This window comes from Oncorhynchus tshawytscha, unplaced genomic scaffold (assembly GCF_018296145.1).
Source record: "Oncorhynchus tshawytscha isolate Ot180627B unplaced genomic scaffold, Otsh_v2.0 Un_contig_14971_pilon_pilon, whole genome shotgun sequence".
Classification (NCBI taxonomy): domain Eukaryota; kingdom Metazoa; phylum Chordata; class Actinopteri; order Salmoniformes; family Salmonidae; genus Oncorhynchus; species Oncorhynchus tshawytscha.
Window position 1 is genome coordinate 21,932 of NW_024609461.1, and position 19,314 is coordinate 41,245.

Here is a 19,314-nt window from a genome sequence, read left to right on the forward strand (position 1 = left end):
CGTATGAAATAAATCTGGGATCTTTTATTTTAGCTCATGAAACATGGGACCAACACTACATGTTGTGTTTATATTTTTGTTCAGAATATCAAGCTAGCTAGTACATGGTGTTGCCCTAGTTTCCAATCTGCTGTGCTAGTGGGGAGGCTTGGACGACCGGTAGATAGTGTCCTTCAAACCCCTCCTGCCAAGCACGTTTTTTAAAATCCGGTACACAGCAGGCGGGGGCGACACCATGTACTAGCTAACTAGCAAGCTAGCACACGGTGTCGCTAACTAGTTATTTAACTAGCACACAGTATTGCTCTAGCACACAGTGTTGCCCTAGCCTCCCGGTGTTCATGCAGGAACCAATAGGGTGCTCGAAGGGGGGCGTTCATGCAGGAACCAATAGGGTGCTCGAAGGGGGGTGTTCATGCAGGAACCAATAGGGTGCTCGAAGGGGGCATTCTTGCAGGGGGCATTCATGCAGGAACCAATAGGGTGCTCGAAGGGGGTGTTCATGCAGGAACCAATAGGGTGCTCGAAGGGGGTGTTCATGCAGGAACCAATAGGGTGCTCGAAGGGGGTGTTCATGCAGGAACCAATAGGGTGCTCGAAGGGGGTGTTCATGCAGGAACCAATAGGGTGCTCGAAGGGGGCGTTCATGCAGGAACCAATAGGGTTCATGCAGGAACCAATAGGGTGCTCGAAGGGGGCGTTCATGCAGGAACCAATAGGGTGCTCGAAGGGGGCGTTCATGCAGGAACCAATAGGGTGCTCGAAGGGGGCGTTCATGCAGGAACCAATAGGGTGCTCAGGAAGGGGGCGTTCATGCAGGAACCAATAGGGTGCTCGAAGGAGGGCGTTCATGCAGGAACCAATAGGGTGCTCGAAGGGGGCGTTCATCCAGGAACCAATAGGGTGCTCGAAGGGGGCGTTCATGCAGGAACCAATACGGTGCTCGAAGGGGGCGTTCATGCAGGAACCAATAGGGTGCTCGAAGGGGGCGTTCATGCAGGAACCAGTAGGGTGCTCGAAGGGGGTGTTCATGCAGGAACCAATAGGGTGCTCGAAGGGGGTGTTCATGCAGGAACCAATAGGGTGCTCGAAGGGGGGCGTTCATGCAGGAACCAATAGGGTGCTCGAAGGGGGCGTTCATGCAGGAACCAATAGGGTGCTCGAAGGGGGCGTTCATGCAGGAACCAGTAGGGTGCTCGAAGGGGGCGTTCATGCAGGAACCAATAGGGTGCTCGAAGGGGGCGTTCATGCAGGAACCAATAGGGTGCTCGAAGGGGGTGTTCATGCAGGAACCAATAGGGTGCTCGAAGGGGGCGTTCATGCAGGAATGAATGGGATGTTCGATGGGGGATGTTCATGAAGGAACCAATGGGATGCTTGGGGGGGGGCGTTCCTGCAGTTACAGGATTGCCCACATGCAGGAATGCCCCGAATTGCGGTTTGCAGTTGAACACTATTGTATGAGTGTACAACTTGACTCTACTTCTTTTGCTGTGGATTTCGGATATTTGATCTAGAATTACCTGTGGATTCATGTACACAGTGCAGGTAATACCACCTAAATACCACCAAAAGTCAGGTAATTCAAGACAGGAAGAGGGACCTCTGAGATAATACCCAGTGTCAACAGTCCACATTCCTTCCAACACACTTCAGAGTACAGTGTCAGCACTCTGAAGTCTTCTACATCTGTCCCTCTTTCCAGGAACAAGGGCGTTTGTTGTATGCTACATTTCTTTGCATGTTTGTATTTTGTTGCACGGAATTCATAGTTTTCACAAAATGCAGCATGTTACAAACAGCACCCCATAGACCTGCACTATAACTCACTGCACCTCCCTGACACCCACTGTGACTTGCTGTAGGCGTGTAAACCACAGCACCCTCTTCCTCAGTGTTGTAACCTGCTTATGAAGCAGCCGAGCGCGCGGGCAGCGGAAACACTAACAAGCCTGCCATTGTTCCGTGGTCAGAGGTTCTTTCAAAACGGAGTGGTAGTGTGTGGAAACTAAACACTGACATTGTCGACTGTTTCTGCCATGAGAAACACTGCCACACACAATCTCTCCCTGGGGCAGAGTCAGAAGCTACAGGACATGAACCTGACCCACGTCAGGAAAGTAGGAAAGAAAACACGCTTTGAATTCATGCGTGTGAAGATCAGCATTACGGTGGCTTTCTCTGGGAGAATTCCAGTAATTTTGGGTGCAGCCACCTAGCCGTGGTTAGATGGAATGTTGCAGAATGTTTCGGATGCCAGAATATTAATCGGTGGGGTGAGTTCCCAAAGCGTGCCTGTGTCAACAGAGCTCATTTCACTAACCCTTCTAACCCCTCGGCCCACACCTGCCATGTCCATGAAAGTTCATGCCCTGCGGACTCACTCGTCTGTCCTCACTAAATACAGTACATTGTTTGGCCATACATTGCAGCAGCATCACCATATTCTTGTTGACATCTAGCAGCATCAGCTGTAGCAGGCCCTAGGAGCAGCACTGGGCAGATTGACTCAGGAAAGGAAATATATATTTGTTTGTCAGTGAGACTTTAGATTCTGTCAGATCTGCGCTAGCCAAGACCCACATGGCAGTTGTTTTGGCAGTGTTGGAAGTGAGACTTTAGGCTAGATTCTGTCAGATCTGCGCTAGCCAAGACCCACATGGCAGTTGTTTTGGCAGTGTTGGAAGTGAGACTTTAGGCTAGATTCTGTCAGATCTGCGCTAGCCAAGACCCACATGGCAGTTGTTTTGGCAGTGTTGATTCTGAAGTGAGACAGTTTAGGCTAGATTCTGTCAGATCTGCGCTAGCCAAGACCCATGGCAGTTGTTTTGGCAGTGTTTGAGACTTTTGGCAGTGTAGCCAAGACCCACATGGCAGTTGTTTTGGCAGTGTTGGAAGTGAGAGGCTAGATTCTTCAGATAGCCAAGACCCACATCTGTTTTGGCAGTGTTGGAAGTGAGACTTTAGATTGTGTCAGATCTGCGCTAGCCAAGACCCACATGGCAGTTGTTTTGGCAGTGTTGGAAGTGAGACTTTAGGCTAGATTCTGTCAGATCTGCGCTAGCCAAGACCCACATGGCAGTTGTTTTGGCAGTGTTGGAAGTGAGACTTTAGGCTAGATTCTGTCAGATCTGCGCTAGCCAAGACCCACATGGCAGTTGTTTTGGCAGTGTTGGAAGTGAGAGCTGTCAAATCCACAAGTGGCAAATCCACAAGCGGACATTGCCATTGGGTGCATGAATTCGCATTAAGAGAAATCCTAACTTGTTTAGAAGTTTGAGCACTGGAATGTGAGCTGTCATCTGCCCCTCTATTAGGCTGATAGAAATCCTCATCATTTTGTTTTGTGATTTTCAATTTGAGTGTAATTTTTTTCCGAAATTGCCTACATTTACTCATTCTGAACTTGTAACACGAGTGGGAGGGGTGTGGCTGTGTGACAATGACCACACGAGAAGACATTCTGCTTTGACGGCTCTAATGCAGTTACACCTCCGACACCACCAAAACATCAGCTGTGCCGTTAACTAGTTAACTCTTGATCTGATTGAATCCTGCCTTAAATCTGCTGAACTATCAATTGTTGGAGTGTCACTTGTCAGTGTCAGTGAGACCTTGTCTGTTTGACTATCTATCCGGACTAGATATTGTAGGGTTGCAAAATTCTGTGAACTTTCAATAAATTCTCTGGTTTTCCCAGAATCCCTGTTGGAGGATTCATGGAATCAGGAGGGAATAAACAGGAAATCCAGAATTCAAACAGGGTTTCTGGAAAACCAGGGAATTTATTTTGCAACCCTAATCTAGACCCTGTCCTGCCTTTAGGGTTGAAGTTTGAGACATTCTGTTCTTAATTGGTTTCCAGTGACAGAAGTTAGCCAGGGTCCAAGTTAGCAACATCGTCAACTGAGCTCTAAAGTCCACTGACACTCCTCACTCAGGCTTTCACATAGCTGCTGCCAGGCTGTGTTGTGTTCATTAGGCAACAATCAGAAGGAAAAAACATACTGAAACAGGAAGGGACTACCTGGATGCTCATTTTCATTTACCGTTGCAAAATGTTTGAAAACGTGTGTGCCCTAATGAAGACGACCCAGAACACAGCCTATAAACATTCAGTTTACAATCTCAGTCAGGTGAGGAGTCATTCTGAGGTGATGTCTGTCAGTAAATCCCCAGTAGTAATAATCTCAGTCAGGGGAGGAGTCATTCTGAGGTGATGTCTGTCAGTATATCCCCAGTAGTAATAATCTCAGTCAGGGGAGGAGTCATTCTGAGGTGATGTCTGTCAGCATATCCCCAGTAGAAATAATCTCAGTCAGAGGAAGAGTCATTCTGAGGTGATGTCTGTCAGTAAATCCCCAGTAGTAATAATCTGTCAGAGGAAGAGTCATTCTGAGGGGATTTCTGTCAGTAGTAATAATCTCAGTCAGGGGAAGAGTCATTCTGAGATGATGTCTGTCAGTAGTAATAATCTGTCAGAGGAAGAGTCATTCTGAGATGATGTCTGTCAGTAGTAATAATCTCAGTCAGGGAAGAGTCATTCTGAGATGATGTCTGTCAGTAAATCCCCAGTAGTTATAATCTGTCAGAGGAAGAGTCATTCTGAGGGGATGTCTGTCAGCATATCCCCAGTCTCAGGTCTTTTGCAGACTCCATCAGGTTTTCTTCCAGAATGGTCCTGTATTTGGCTCCATCCATCTTCCCATCAATTTTAACCATCTTCCCTGTCCCTGCTGAAGGAAAGCAGGCCCAAACCATGATGCTGCCACCACCATGTTTGACAGTGGGGATGATGTGTTCAGGGTGATGAGCTGTGTTGCTTTTACGCCAAACATAACGTTTTGCATTGTTGCCAAAAAGTTAAATTTTGGTTTCATCTGACCAGAGCACCTTCTTCCACATGTTTGGTGTGTCTCCCAGGTGGCTTGTGGCAAACTTTAAACAACACTTTTTATGGATATCTTTAAGAAATGGCTTTCTTCTTGCCACTCTTCCATAAAGGCCAGATTTGTGCAATATACGACTGATTGTTGTCCTATGGACAGAGTCTCCCACCTCAGCTGTAGATCTCTGCAGTTCATCCAGAGTGATCATGGGCCTCTTGGCTGCATCTCTGATCAGTCTTCTCCTTGTATGAGCTGAAAGTTTAGAGGGATGGCCAGGTCTTGGTAGATTTGCAGTGGTCTGATACTCCTTCCATTTCAATATTATCGCTTGCACAGTGCTCCTTGGGATGTTTAAAGCTTGGGAAATCTTTTTGTATCCAAATCCGGCTTTAAACTTCTTCACAACAGTATCTCGGACCTGCCTGGTGTGTTCCTTGTTCTTCATGATGCTCTCTGCGCTTTTAACGGACCTCTGAGACTATCACAGTGCAGGTGCATTTATACGGAGACTTGATTACACACAGGTGGATTGTATTTATCATCATTAGTCATTCAGGTCAACATTGGATCATTCAGAGATCCTCGCTGAACTTCTGGAGAGAGTTTGCTGCACTGAAAGTAAAGGGGCTGAATAATTTTGCACGCCCAATTTTTCAGTTTTTGATTTGTTAAAAAAGTTTGAAATATCCAATAAATGTCGTTCCACTTCATGATTGTGTCCCACTTGTTGTTGATTCTTCACAAAAAAATACAGTTTTATATCTTTATGTTTGAAGCCTGAAATGTGGCAAAAGGTCGCAAAGTTCAAGGGGGCCGAATACTTTCGCAAGGCACTGTATCTATGGTACATGGTATATCATGTATAGATAGTATATCCAAGCACATTTTAATAACAGCATAGATTATCTTTCTGAGAGCGATATCATATGAAGTATTTGTGGTAAATACAAGAAACCATTAGACACAGGCATCAAACAAAGCGGCGATGTCATCTACAAAATGGCTTCCAACACTCTACTCAGCAAACTGGATGCAGTATATCACAGTGCCATCCGTTTTGTCACTAAAGCACCTTATACCACCCACCACTGCGACTTGTATGCTCTAGTCGGCTGGCCCTCGCTACATATTCGTCGCCAAACCCACTGGCTCCAGGTCATCTACAAGTCCATGCTAGGTAAAGCTCCGCCTTATCTCAGTTCACTGGTCACGATGGCAACACCCATCCGTAGCACGCGCACCAGCAGGTGTATCTCACTGATCATCCCTAAAGCCAACACCTCATTTGGCCGCCAGTTCCAGTACTCTGCTGCCTGTGACTGGAACCAGAAAAATCGCTGAAGTTGGAGACTTTTATCTCCCTCACCAACTTCAAACATCAGCTATCTGTTGTACAGCTAACCGATCGCTGCAGCTGTACATAGTCTATTGGTAAATAGCCCACCCATTTTCACCTACCTCATCCCCATACTGTTTTTATTTATTTACTTTTCTGCTCTTTTGCACACCAATATCTCTACCTGTACATGACCATCTGATCATTTATCACCCAGTGTTAATCTGCAAAATTGTAACTATCCGTCTACCTCCTCATGCCTTTTGCAGCCATTGTATATAGACTTTATATTTGTTTTCTACTGTGTTATTGACTTGTTAATTGTTTATTCCATGTGTAACTCTGTGTTGTCTGCTCACACTGCTATGCTTTATCTTGGCCAGGTCGCAGTTGTAAATGAGAACTTGTTCTCAACTAGCCTACCTGGTTAAATAAAGGTGAAATAAATAAAAAAATTTAAAAAAGATTTGAACAACAAGAAAAACGAGAACAAATGTTTGGGCCGTCTTGCTGGAGGGTTGCTAGCCTGGCTGACGTGTAGACCCACGTTGTGCAGACCCATGTTGTACAGACCCACGTTGTGCAGACCCACGTTGTACAGACCCACGTTGAAGTCAGACCCACGTTATCAGCCAGACCACGTTGTCAGAGGACGTTCAGCCAGACCACGTTGTCAGACCCACGTTGTATCAGACCCACTCTTGTCAGAGGACGTTCAGCCAGACCCACGTTGTACAGACCCACGTTGTACAGACCCGTTGTCAGACCCACGTTGTATCAGACCCACGTTGAAACAGACCCACGTTGTACAGACCTTTTTTGGGCAGACCCACGTTGTCAGACCCACGTTGTACAGACCCACGTTGTCAGACCCACGTTGTACAGACCCACGTTGTACAGACCCACGTTGTACAGACCCACGTTGTGCAGACCCACATTGTACAGACCCACGTTGTACAGACCCACGTTGTACAGACCCACGTTGTACACAGTGCGCTGTGCCCCAATGGTTTGGAAAGCCAGTAGTTATAGTTTTATATTTGATCCGTCTCAGAGTAGGCATATTGATTGGTTCTTTCAAAAAATATATATATTGGGGGTTGAGAGCTCTGGTTGTTTGGATTTGAAAACCCAATGGTTGTTAAACAAGGGGAAGACACTTGGAGGACAGGAGGACTGGTATCAGCCAGACTCTGAAGTCAGGAGGACTGGTATCAGCCAGACTCTGAAGTCAGGAGGACTGGTATCAGCCAGACTCTGAAGTCAGGAGGACTGGTATCAGCCAGACTCTGAAGTCAGGAAAACTGGTATCAGCCAGACTCTGAAGTCAGGAGGACTGGTATCAGCCAGACTCTGAAGTCAGGAGGACTGGTATCAGCCAGACTCTGAAGTCAGGAGGACTGGTATCAGCCAGTAATGGAAATTAGATGGTCTTGGGACTTTTTTGGGGGGGGCTTGTGCTCTTCTGTTGTCTGTCTACTTCCTCTGATAGTGCTCTCTGTTGTCTGTCTACTTCCTCTGATAGTGCTCTTCTGTTGTCTGTCTACTTCCTCTGATAGTGCTCTCTGTTGTCTGTCTACTTCCTCTGATAGTGCTCTCTGTTGTCTGTCTACTTCCTCTGATAGTGCTCTCTGTTGTCTGTCTACTTCCTCTGATAGTGCTCTCTGTTGTCTGTCTACTTCCTCTGATAGTGCTCTCTGTTGTCTGTCTGTCTACTTCCTCTGATAGTGCTCTCTGTTGTCTGTCTACTTCCTCTGATAGTGCTCTCTGTTGTCTGTCTACTTCCTCTGATAGTGCTCTCTGTTGTCTGTCTACTTCCTCTGATAGTGCTCTCTGTTGTCTGTCTACTTCCTCTGATAGTGCTCTCTGTTGTCTGTCTACTTCCTCTGATAGTGCTCTCTGTTGTCTGTCTACTTCCTCTGATAGTGCTCTCTGTTGTCTGTCTACTTCCTCTGATAGTGCTCTCTGTTGTCTGTCTACTTCCTCTGATAGTGCTCTCTGTTGTCTGTCTACTTCCTCTGATAGTGCTCTCTGTTGTCTGTCTACTTCCTCTGATAGTGCTCTCTGTTGTCTGTCTACTTCCTCTGATAGTGCTCTCTGTTGTCTGTCTACTTCCTCTGATAGTGCTCTCTGTTGTCTGTCTACTTCCTCTGATAGTGCTCTCTGTTGTCTGTCTACTTCCTCTGATAGTGCTCTCTGTCAAAAAACAGTTAATGGATCCCCTTAATGACATGATTGCCCCAAAATGGAGTACATGATTGCCCCAAAATGGAGTACATGATTGATTTTAGACATTGATGCTCAATCTATCAATTTAAATGTACAGTAAGTGCACAAACACTTAGCGATTGTATATTTGAAAATATGTCAGTTAAAAAAACACAGTAAGGTTACTTTGTAAACACATGTGACATGGTGTAGACTTAAAGATATCTTTACATTATTATAGTTATTCTATTTGACTATTTTTACCACAGATTTGTTCCATTTTATCCTGTTTACCTTATTATAGTGATTCTGTATATCTATCGTTTATCTCTTTAGTTGTGCACTCCTTGCTGTGCTATCCCAATACCACTGTGTCATTCTCTATGAGGACCTAGCTGGAGTTATTGTACCACTCTACCATTCTCTACTAGAACCTAGCTGGTGTTATTGTACCACTCTACCATTCTCTACTAGAACCTAGCTGATGTTATTGTACCACTCTACTATTCTCTACTAGAACCTAGCTGGTGTTATTGTACCACTCTACCATTCTCTACTAGAACCTAGCTGGCGTTATTGTCAAACAGCTCTGGTGCTATTTGGGTGCCTGTCTGCTAGCTGACCTTGCCACACTACTTAATATTTCATCACGTCCTGTGATCCTCTGGTGATTCCTACCCCGCTAAAAAACAACAACAGGAGCAGCATCACCCCAGGCCAGGCCACCTTTCAAACCACCTAGCGTTCCTGGGTTACACTGTCCAAGGGCAGACAGGCAGACAGGCAGATATACAGGCAGGCAGAGAGACATGGACACCAAGCCTAGGACTGCAGGGCCTCTCTCACAAGAATAGTCTCTTATGTAACCCTTAGTCCTTTGTCTCAGTCTCCTTACACACACACAGACACAGACACACACACACACTACTTCTGGCCTGACCAGCCACACTCAGTAGTCACATTAAGCCCCCTATTTAGAACAAGCATGTGGATTCCATTCCTCTAACAGACAGTGTGAACAAAACGTCTGAACGGTCAGGGACTGCTTATGCTGTTCAGTCATCACACACAAAACAATGTCCTTTTGGTCGCAACATACAACGTGTTCATTTAACATTCAATACCGTTGATAACTGACTTGCCTAGTTAAATAAAGGTTAAATAAATCAACAATAAAAAATGCCACGTGGGAAAGAAAGCTGATAAAAAAGTGATAACATTAAGTGGTCCATCTTGAAAGTTCACTTAAGGGCAGTAGGAAGTAGGAACAAGAGCAGTCTGCAGTGTATAGTGATACGACCACATCACACCATGGTTCAGGGGTTCACTGTGTCATCACTGCCCTACCCCTTAGACAGGCAGGCTACTTAGCAACATGAGATTCTCTTACTGCTCTGGGCTGGACATCTCTAAATCGTGACAGCTCTATTTCGATGACATTTTATAGCAGCGAAAGCAATCAGGTCATGTACAGTAGTTGTAAATGGTTTATGACTGATTTGATCCATTTTTATGATCAGTCAAATTACTACAGTTGATGTACCATTACACATTTTACTGGCGATAAGAAATCTCCAGGTTTCAACTTTCTCTCTAATACTTTACTGTAGGCAATGTGCCTTTATGTCAAGTGCCTCTATAACACAGGTTACATGACTACAAATGTGCTATTCCAGTTTTGCTATAACAAGCTACTGAAGAGACTATGATGTCATTTGTCACATAATGGAAGTTATAGCCCTGAAATTCAACTCAACTTGGAAGCCAGTTCCACTGCTTTTTTCCATTTCCCCCCTCTAGCCAGGGACTGATTTAGACCTGGGACACCAGGTGGGTGGAATAAGGATCAGGTAGAACAGAACCAGCAGGCTCCGGACCTCGTAGGGTCAGATGTAACCCTGGTGGGCCTGGGGAATGGAATGGGGAAAGTGATCAATCCAAAAGAGGTCACAGGACTAGAGGTCGACCGATTAGACGGCATGTGCGATTAATTAGGGCCGATTTCAAGTTTTCATAACAATCGGTAATCAGCCTTTTTGGACGCCGATTATGGCCGATTACATTGCACTCCACGAGGAAACGGCTTGGCAGGCTGACCACCTGTTACGCGAGTGCAGCTTCAAAAGGACCTTGTGGCTGCAAGGAGCCAAGGTAAGTTGCTAGCTAGCATTAAACTTATCTTGTAAAAAACAATCAATCTTCACATAATCACTAGTTAACTACACATGGTTGATGAAATTACTAGGTTAACTAACTTGTCCTGCGTTGCATATAATCAATGCGGTGCCTGTTAATTTATCATCAATTCACAGCCTACTTTAACCTCGCCAAACGGCTGATGATTTAACAAAAGTGCATTGCCGAAAAAAGCACAATCTTTGCACAAATGTTTCACGAAACATAAACATCAACGCCTTTCTTAAAACACAGAAGTATATTTTTTTAAACCTGCATATTTAGTTAAAAGACATTCATGTTAGCAGGCAATATTAACTAGGGAAATTATGTTACTTTTCTTGCATTCATTGCACGCAGAGTCAGGGTATATGCAACAGTTTGGGCTGCCCGGCTCGTTGCAAACTAATTTGCCAGAATTTTACATAATTATGATATAACATTGAAGGTTGTGCAATGTAACAGGAATATTTAGACTGATGGATGCCACCTGTTCGATAAAATACGCAACGGTCCGTATTTCACTGAAAGAATAAACGTTTTGTTTTCTAAATGATAGTTTCCAGATGTGACCATATTAATGACCATAGGCTCGTATTTCTGTGTTTATTATATTATAATTAAGTCTATGATTTGATATTTGATAGAGCAGTCTGACTGAGCCGTGGTAGGCAGCAGCAGGCTCGTAAGCATTCATTCAAACAGCACTTTACTGCGTTTGCCAGCAGCTCTGAAACACAGCGCTGTTTATAACTTTAAGCCTATCTACTCCCGAGATTAGGCTGGCAATACTAAAGTGCCTATAAGAACATTCAATAGTCAAAGGTATATGAAATACAAATGGTATAGAGAGAAATAGTCGATGCTTCATAATTCCTAAAATAACTACAACCTAAAACTTCTTAACTGGGAATATTGAAGAAGTGGGAATATTGAACCACCAGCTTTCATATGTTCTGAGCAAGGAACTGAAACGTTAGCTTTTTTACATATATTGCACTTTTAATTTCTTCTCCAACACTTTGTTTTTGCATTATTTAAACCAAATTGAACGTGTCATTATTTATTTGAAACTAAATAGATTTTATTTATGTATTATTTTAAGTTAAAAAATAAGTGTTCAGTGTTAATTGTCATTATTACAAATATATAAATATATATATATATATATATATAGATATAAAAATTGGACGATTAATCGGTATCAGTTTTTTTGGTCCTCCAACAATCGGTATTGGTATCGGCGTTAAAAAAATCATAATTGGTCAACCTCTACACGGGACAACAGCGTCCTGTCATCTATAGTACCCATTATGACAAGCTTCATTGTATCTAATACCATGGTTCATTATGTTTATGACTGACTATGACAAATGGTATGTCTTATGTAGCTGTTATAAAGGCTTTATAAATCCATACATCAGGGGGCCTACAATATAACATTACCACTTGCTGTGCTAATTCTCACTGTACCTGTACCTCAACCACCACTGAGTGAGGAGCCGGAACAGACACCAAACCACTGCAGGGCCTGTCATGTCAGCAGTTTGAGTGATAGCAGGCTAATGCTAATGTCCACCTGTTAGTCATCACCGTGCTAGATTACTCTGTACCAACCTGAGTCCCAATCTGGGCTATAATCTAATCAGCTACCGATGGAGTGCTCAGTGCTCGTCTCCATGGCTACTGTGGATGTAGTGACTCTGTTTCTCTGACTGTTAGTTTGGTGGTACTAGATGTACATTTTAGACAGGTTTCCCAGAACCAGATTAAGCCTACTCCTATTTTACAAAACATTCTCAGTCCAGGAATAGGCTTAATCTGTGTCTTGGAAACTGACCCTATGAATGCTCCCTAGTATTAACTGTGGCTTTGTTATCCTTCCTCTAGCTATGACATGGTCCATTATGGTCACTCCAACCAGCTGCGGCAGGCCAAGGCCATGGGAGATTACCTCATCGTTGGAGTACACACAGACGGTAAGAGCTTCAGGGTTGGGGTTCCAGTCCCAGCATGCAACAGGGGAGCCTCCATCACACCAGGGCTGGGGTTCAAGTCCCAGCATGCAACAGAGGAGCCTCCATCACACCAGGGCTGGGGTTCACGTCCCAGCATGCAACAGAGGAGCCTCCGTCACACCAGGGTTGGGGTTCCAGTTCCAGCATGCAACAGGAGAGCCTCCATCACACCAGGGTTGGGGTTCAAGTCCCAGCATGCAACAGGAGAGCCTCCATCACACCAGGGTTGGGTTCCAGTCCCAACATGCAACAGGAGAGTCTCCATCATACCAGGGGTTGTATTCATTAAGCACAACGTAAGAAAATGGATGGAAACAGGGAGGAGTTACCTGGACCAATACCAGGCGTTACCTTGTCCAATAAGAATGGTTAATTTCCGTTGTGGGCCCTAATGAATGTGGCCCTGACCTCCATGGAATAACCACCACCTACCAATCCCCTCAGATGCCCAGACCCAGCATAGTGACCTCATCCTTTCAGCCCTCAACTGCCAATACCAGTCCCCCATTACATCTCCTACCCCAACCAAGACCCCAACCAGACCTGACCTGCATCACCTCAACGCAGAGCCAACACCCCCCAAACACACACACACACCAAAGCATCTCCCACCAGACCCGATCTCTCTCCTCCTTCTCTCCCAAACCCTTCAGCCTGACATGGGGAGGTGTCGGGTGCCCAGCCTCCCACTGCTTTAATAACTCATCTCCCACCAGACCCCATCTCTCTCCTCCTTCTCTCCCAAACCCTTCAGCCTGACATGGGGAGGTGTCGGGTGCCCAGCCTCCCACTGCTTTAATAACTCATCTCCCACCAGACCCCATCTCTCTCCTCCTTCTCTCCCAAACCCTTCAGCCTGACATGGGGAGGTGTCGGGCGGCCAGCCTCCCACTGCTTTAATAACTCATCTCCCACCAGACCCCATCTCTCTCCTCCTTCTCTCCCAAACCCTTCAGCCTGACATGGGGAGGTGTCGGGTGCCCAGCCTCCCACTGCTTTAATAACTCATCTCCCACCAGACCCCATCTCTCTCCTCCAGACCCCCTTCTCTCCCAAACCCTTCAGCCTGACATGGGGAGGTGTCGGGTGGCCAGCCTCCCACTGCTTTAATAACTCATCACCACCAGACCCCATCTCTCTCCTCCTTCTCTCCCAAACCCTTCAGCCTGACATGGGGAGGTGTCGGGTGGCCAGCCTCCCACTGCTTTAATAACTCATCACCACCAGACCCCATCTCTCTCCTCCTTCTCTCCCAAACCCTTCAGCCTGACATGGGGAGGTGTCGGGCGGCCAGCCTCCCACTGCTTTAATAACTCATCACCATCAGACACCAGAGTTGTGTTCATTAGGCACTAAATTAAATAAAAACAGACTGAAACAAGGATGGACTACCTGGATGGACTACCTGTTTTTCATTGCGTTTCCTAATGAACACGAGCCACTTGTGTGCTGTAAGATCTTGCGACTGTTGTGACAGTAGTAACACAGGGGCCCAAACAGTGGCTGGGACACAACAACACATCACAGCCTCCCATGGCACACTAGGGCACTCTGACACTGGGACCGACAGACACACTGTGCGACGGGCGCCATGTCAGTGTTTACCATAACCCAGAACTACATGGCTTAACTCAAACAATAGAGCCTCACACACTGGTCTGTCAGGGACAAAGGAGCACATATATAGTAGGCTATAACCTCTCTATCACAGAGAGAGAGGGGGGGGGAAGAGGTGAGAGAGAGAGGCGAGAGGCGTGATAATGGATTATCTCTGCTACAGTGTGGATAATGTACTGTACAGTCAGTGTAAAACTATTATACAGCTGGTCATGTATTTCTCTCCCCCCCTTAGGTTTATAACAGACAAGGTCATTGTCACATCCAGTTTTGATGACTTTGCTAAAAGATATACACAGACTGTAAAGCCCTTGTCTTACCCACATTGATCATTTCTAGCCTGGACCCAGATCTATTTGTGCTGTCTTGCCAACTTCTATGGCAAGGCATGCCGATGAGCACAGGGGTTAATTTGGCAGACAACACAAACAGTTCTGGGACCTGGCTGGATTATTTCACTTTATTGAAATAAGTTCACAGTCAATCAAGTGTTGGCGGTCATACAGTATATCCACCCCTATGTTGTTGTACACACTTTGCTATTGTTTGAGTCCATCACACTATCTACTGTAGCAGCCTGGTGGTCCAGTCTTTTGATGCTCTAGCCTACTATTTTCTGTGCTGTTGGTTGCAACGTCTTGCTGAGTGTACCTTATCCTGTCAAGACGTTCAGGACACTATCTGTTTATGACTCGTCTATTTAAAAAAATATATATTTCACCTTTATTTAACCAGGTAGGACAGTTGAGAACAAGTTCTCATTTACAATTGCGACCTGGCCAAGATAACAACACATACAACAACACAGAGTTACACATGGAAGAAAACAAACATACAGTCAATAATACAGTAGAAAAATAAGTCTATATACAATGTGAGCAAATAAGGTGAGATAAGGGAGGTAAAGGCAATAAATAGGCCATGGTGGCGAAGTAAATACAATATAGCAATTAAAACACTGGAAGGGTAGATTTCACAGTAGATGAGTGTGCAAAGTAGAAATACTGGGGTGCAAAGGAGCAAAATAAAATAAAAAATACAGTAGGGGAAGAGGTAGTTGTTTGGGCTATTTATAGATAGTCTATAGTAAACATGGTCGTCATGACCCGTCTATAGTAAACATGGTCGTCATGACTCGTCTATAGTAAACATGGTCGTCATGACTCGTCTATAGTAAACATGGTCATCATGACTCGTCTATAGTAAACATGGTCGTCATGACTCATCTATAGTAAACATGGTCGTCATGACTCGTCTATAGTAAACATGGTTGTCATGACTCATCTATAGTAAACATGGTCATCATGACTCATCTATAGTAAACATGGTCATCATGACTCATCTATAGTAAACATGGTCATCATGACTCGTCTATAGTAAACATGGTCATCATCTATAGTAAACATGGTCATCATGACTCGTCTATAGTAAACATGGTCATCATGACTTGTCTATAGTAAACATGGTCATTATGACTCGTCTATAGTAAACATGGTCATCATGACTCGTCTATAGTAAACATGGTCATCATGACTCCTCTATAGTAAACATGGTCATCATGACTCCTCTATAAACATGGTAAACTATAGTAAACATGGTCATCATGACTCCTCTATAGTAAACATGGTCATCATGACTCCTCTATAGTAAACATGGTCATCATGACTCCTCTATAGTAAACATGGTCATCATGACTCCTCTATAGTAAACATGGTCATCATGTCATCATGACTCGTCTATAGAAAACATGGTCATCATGACTCATGGTCTATGAGTAAAACATGGTCGTCTATAGTAAACATGGTCATCATCATAGACTCATCATGACTCGTCTATAGTAAACATGGTCATCATGACTCGTCTATAGTAAACATGGTCATCATGACTCGTCTATAGTAAATATGGTCATCATGACTCCTCATCTATGGTAAACATGGTCATCATGACTCATGGTCTATAGTAAGTAAACATGGTCATCATGACTCGTCTATAGTAAACATGGTCATCATGACTCGTCTATAGTAAACATGGTCATCATGGTCTATAGTAAACATGGTCATCATGACTCCTCTATAGTAAACATGGTCATCATGACTCGTCTATAGTAAACATGGTCATCATGACTCCTCTATAGTAAACATGGTCATCATGAGTCTATAGTAAACATAAACATGGTCATCATGACTCCTCTATAATAAACATGGTCATCATGACTCATCTATAGTAAACATGGTCATCATGACTCGTCTATAGTAAACATGGTCATCATGACTCCTCTATAATAAACATGGTCATCATGACTCGTCTATATTAAACATGGTCATCATGACTCGTCTATAGTAAACATGGTCATTATGACTTGTCTATAGTAAACATGGTCATTATGACTCGTCTATAGTAAACATGGTCATTATGACTCGTCTATAGTAAATATGGTCATCATGACTCTATAGTAAACTCTATAATAAACATGGTCATTATGACTCGTCTATAGTAAACATGGTCATCATGACTCATCTATAGTAAACATGGTCATCATGACTCGTCTATAGTAAACATGGTCATTATGACTCATCTATAGTAAACATGGTCATCATGACTCGTCTATAGTAAACATGGTCATCATGACTTGTCTATAGTAAACATGGTCATTATGACTCGTCTATAGTAAACATGGTCATTATGACTCGTCTATAGTAAATATGGTCAACATGACTCGTCGATAGTAAACATGGCCATAAAATGTGGCTCTTACCATCAGCTGTGAATGTGCAGACATGGATCTAAATGTGGACCGGAACTGATCACAGGACACTTGTTAAAGGGATAGTTCACTCAACTCATTTCATCATCATCACAGCTTTTTCTCTGTACTGAAAGTGCTCTTGAAAACTTAACTGCTGATATGGACACTTTTTGGGGGATCATGTTAACAGTGTTCTAATGAACAAAATACTAAAAGATGAAGTCTCCCTTTAATGCCAGGTGAAAACACTCTCTACAGCTATTAGCTTCTGGTGGTCGGTGTGTTTTGATGGATATCAGTGACCATTAGTAATAATACCTCCTCACCCTGTAGGTGAGATCTCACAGCACAAGGGTCCCCCGGTCTTCACCCAGGATGAACGATACAAGATGGTGAGAGCCATCAAGTGGGTGGATGAGATAGTGGAGGGAGCGCCCTACGTCACCACGCTGGAGACCCTGGACAAGTACACCAGTGACTTCTGTGTGCACGGAGGTGAGATTTCTGAGATACTTGAATGGGTGGGCCGGTTCTGAATATTCAGTTCATCTTTATTTAACCAGGATAGGCCACTCAGCAACTGTTTGTGTGTAGAGAGAGAGGAACATCCCCCCCATGTCTTTGATAGGTTTGCTGAAGCTCTGAAACAGAACATTTTAATTGACTGTAACACCACGTAGTGTAGACTCAAAAATAGTAGAGTAGAACTTCACTTATTTTCATTGTATTGTTTTAATGTGAAGTGTAACATAGTAACAGTAGTAACACAGTAACATAGTAACAGTAGTAACATAGTGGCATAGTGACACAGTAACATAGTAACACAGTAACATAGTAACATAGTAGCAGTAGTAACATAGTAACATAGTGGCATAGTGACACAGTAACATAGTAACACAGTAACATAGTAACAGTAGTAACATAGTGACATAGTAACACAGTAACATAGTAACAGTAGTAACATAGTGGCATAGTGACACAGTAACAGTAGTAACACAGTAACATAGTAACACAGTAACATAGTAACACAGTAACATAGTAACATAGTAACATAGTGGCATAGTGACACAGTAACAGTAGTAACACAGTAACATACTAACACAGTAACATAGTAACACAGTAACATAGTAACATAGTAACACAGTAACAGTAGTAACACAGTAACATAGTAACAGTAGTAACACAGTAACATAGTAACATAGTGGCACAGTGACATAGTAACATAGTAACACAGTAACATAGTAACACAGTAACATAGTAGCGTATTAACACAATAACACAGTAACAGTAGAAACATAGTAACACAGTAACATAGTAACACAGTAACAGTGGTAACATAGTAACACAGTAACATAGTAGTGTATTAATAAAATAACATTAGTAACATAGTATCACAGTAACACAGTAACAGTAGTAACATAGTATCACAGTAACACAGTAACAGTAGTAACATAATAACATAGTGGCATTGTGACACAATAACAGTGGTAACATAGTAACACAGTAACATAGTAGCGTATTAACACAATAACACAGTAACAATAGTAACAGTAGTGACATAGTAACAGTAGTAACACAGTAACATAGAAACAGTAGTAACACAGTAACATAGTAACAGTAGTAACACAGTAACAGTAGTAACACAGTAGCATAGTAACATAGTAACATAGTAACACAGTAACATAGTACAGTAGTAACATAGTAACATAGTAACACAGTAACATAGTAACACAGTAACAGTAGTAACATAGTAGCAGTAGTAACACAGTAACAGTAGTAACACAGTAACAGTAGTAACACAGTAACAGTAGTAACATAGTAACAGTAGTAACATAGTAACAGTAGTAACATAGTAACACAGTAACAGTAGTAACACAGTAACAGTAGTAACATAGTAACACAGTAACAGTAGTAACATAGTAACACAGTAACAGTAGTAACATAGTAACAGTAGTAACATAGTAACACAGTAACAGTAGTAACATAGTAACATAGTAACACAGTAACATAGTCACAGTAGTAACACAGTAACATAGTAACACAGTAACATAGTAGCATAGTAACACAGTAACATAGTAACACAGTAACATAGTAACACAGTTACTTATTAACACAGTAACAGTAGTAACACAGTAACATAGTAACAGTAGTAACACAGTAACAGTAGTAACACAGTAACAGTAGTAACATACTAACACAGTAACATAGTAACAGTAGTAACACAGTAACATAGTAACAGTAGTAACACAGTAACATAGTAACAGTAGTAACACAGTAACATAGTAACAGTAGTAACACAGTAACATAGTAACACAGTAACACAGT

At 43.3% G+C, this 19,314-nt stretch overlaps 1 protein-coding gene across 1 annotated transcript in view; it reads left to right on the plus strand.

Moving 5' to 3' along the window:
* Positions 1-19,314, plus strand: part of LOC112225789 (ethanolamine-phosphate cytidylyltransferase-like) — a 38,999-nt gene that overhangs the window by 1,715 nt on the left and 17,970 nt on the right. Inside the window, exons 2-3 of the mRNA XM_042315429.1 lie at positions 12,499-12,587; positions 17,323-17,484. Coding sequence (XP_042171363.1) covers positions 12,499-12,587; positions 17,323-17,484 — 251 coding nt within the window. The remainder of the gene's footprint in view (positions 1-12,498; positions 12,588-17,322; positions 17,485-19,314) is intronic.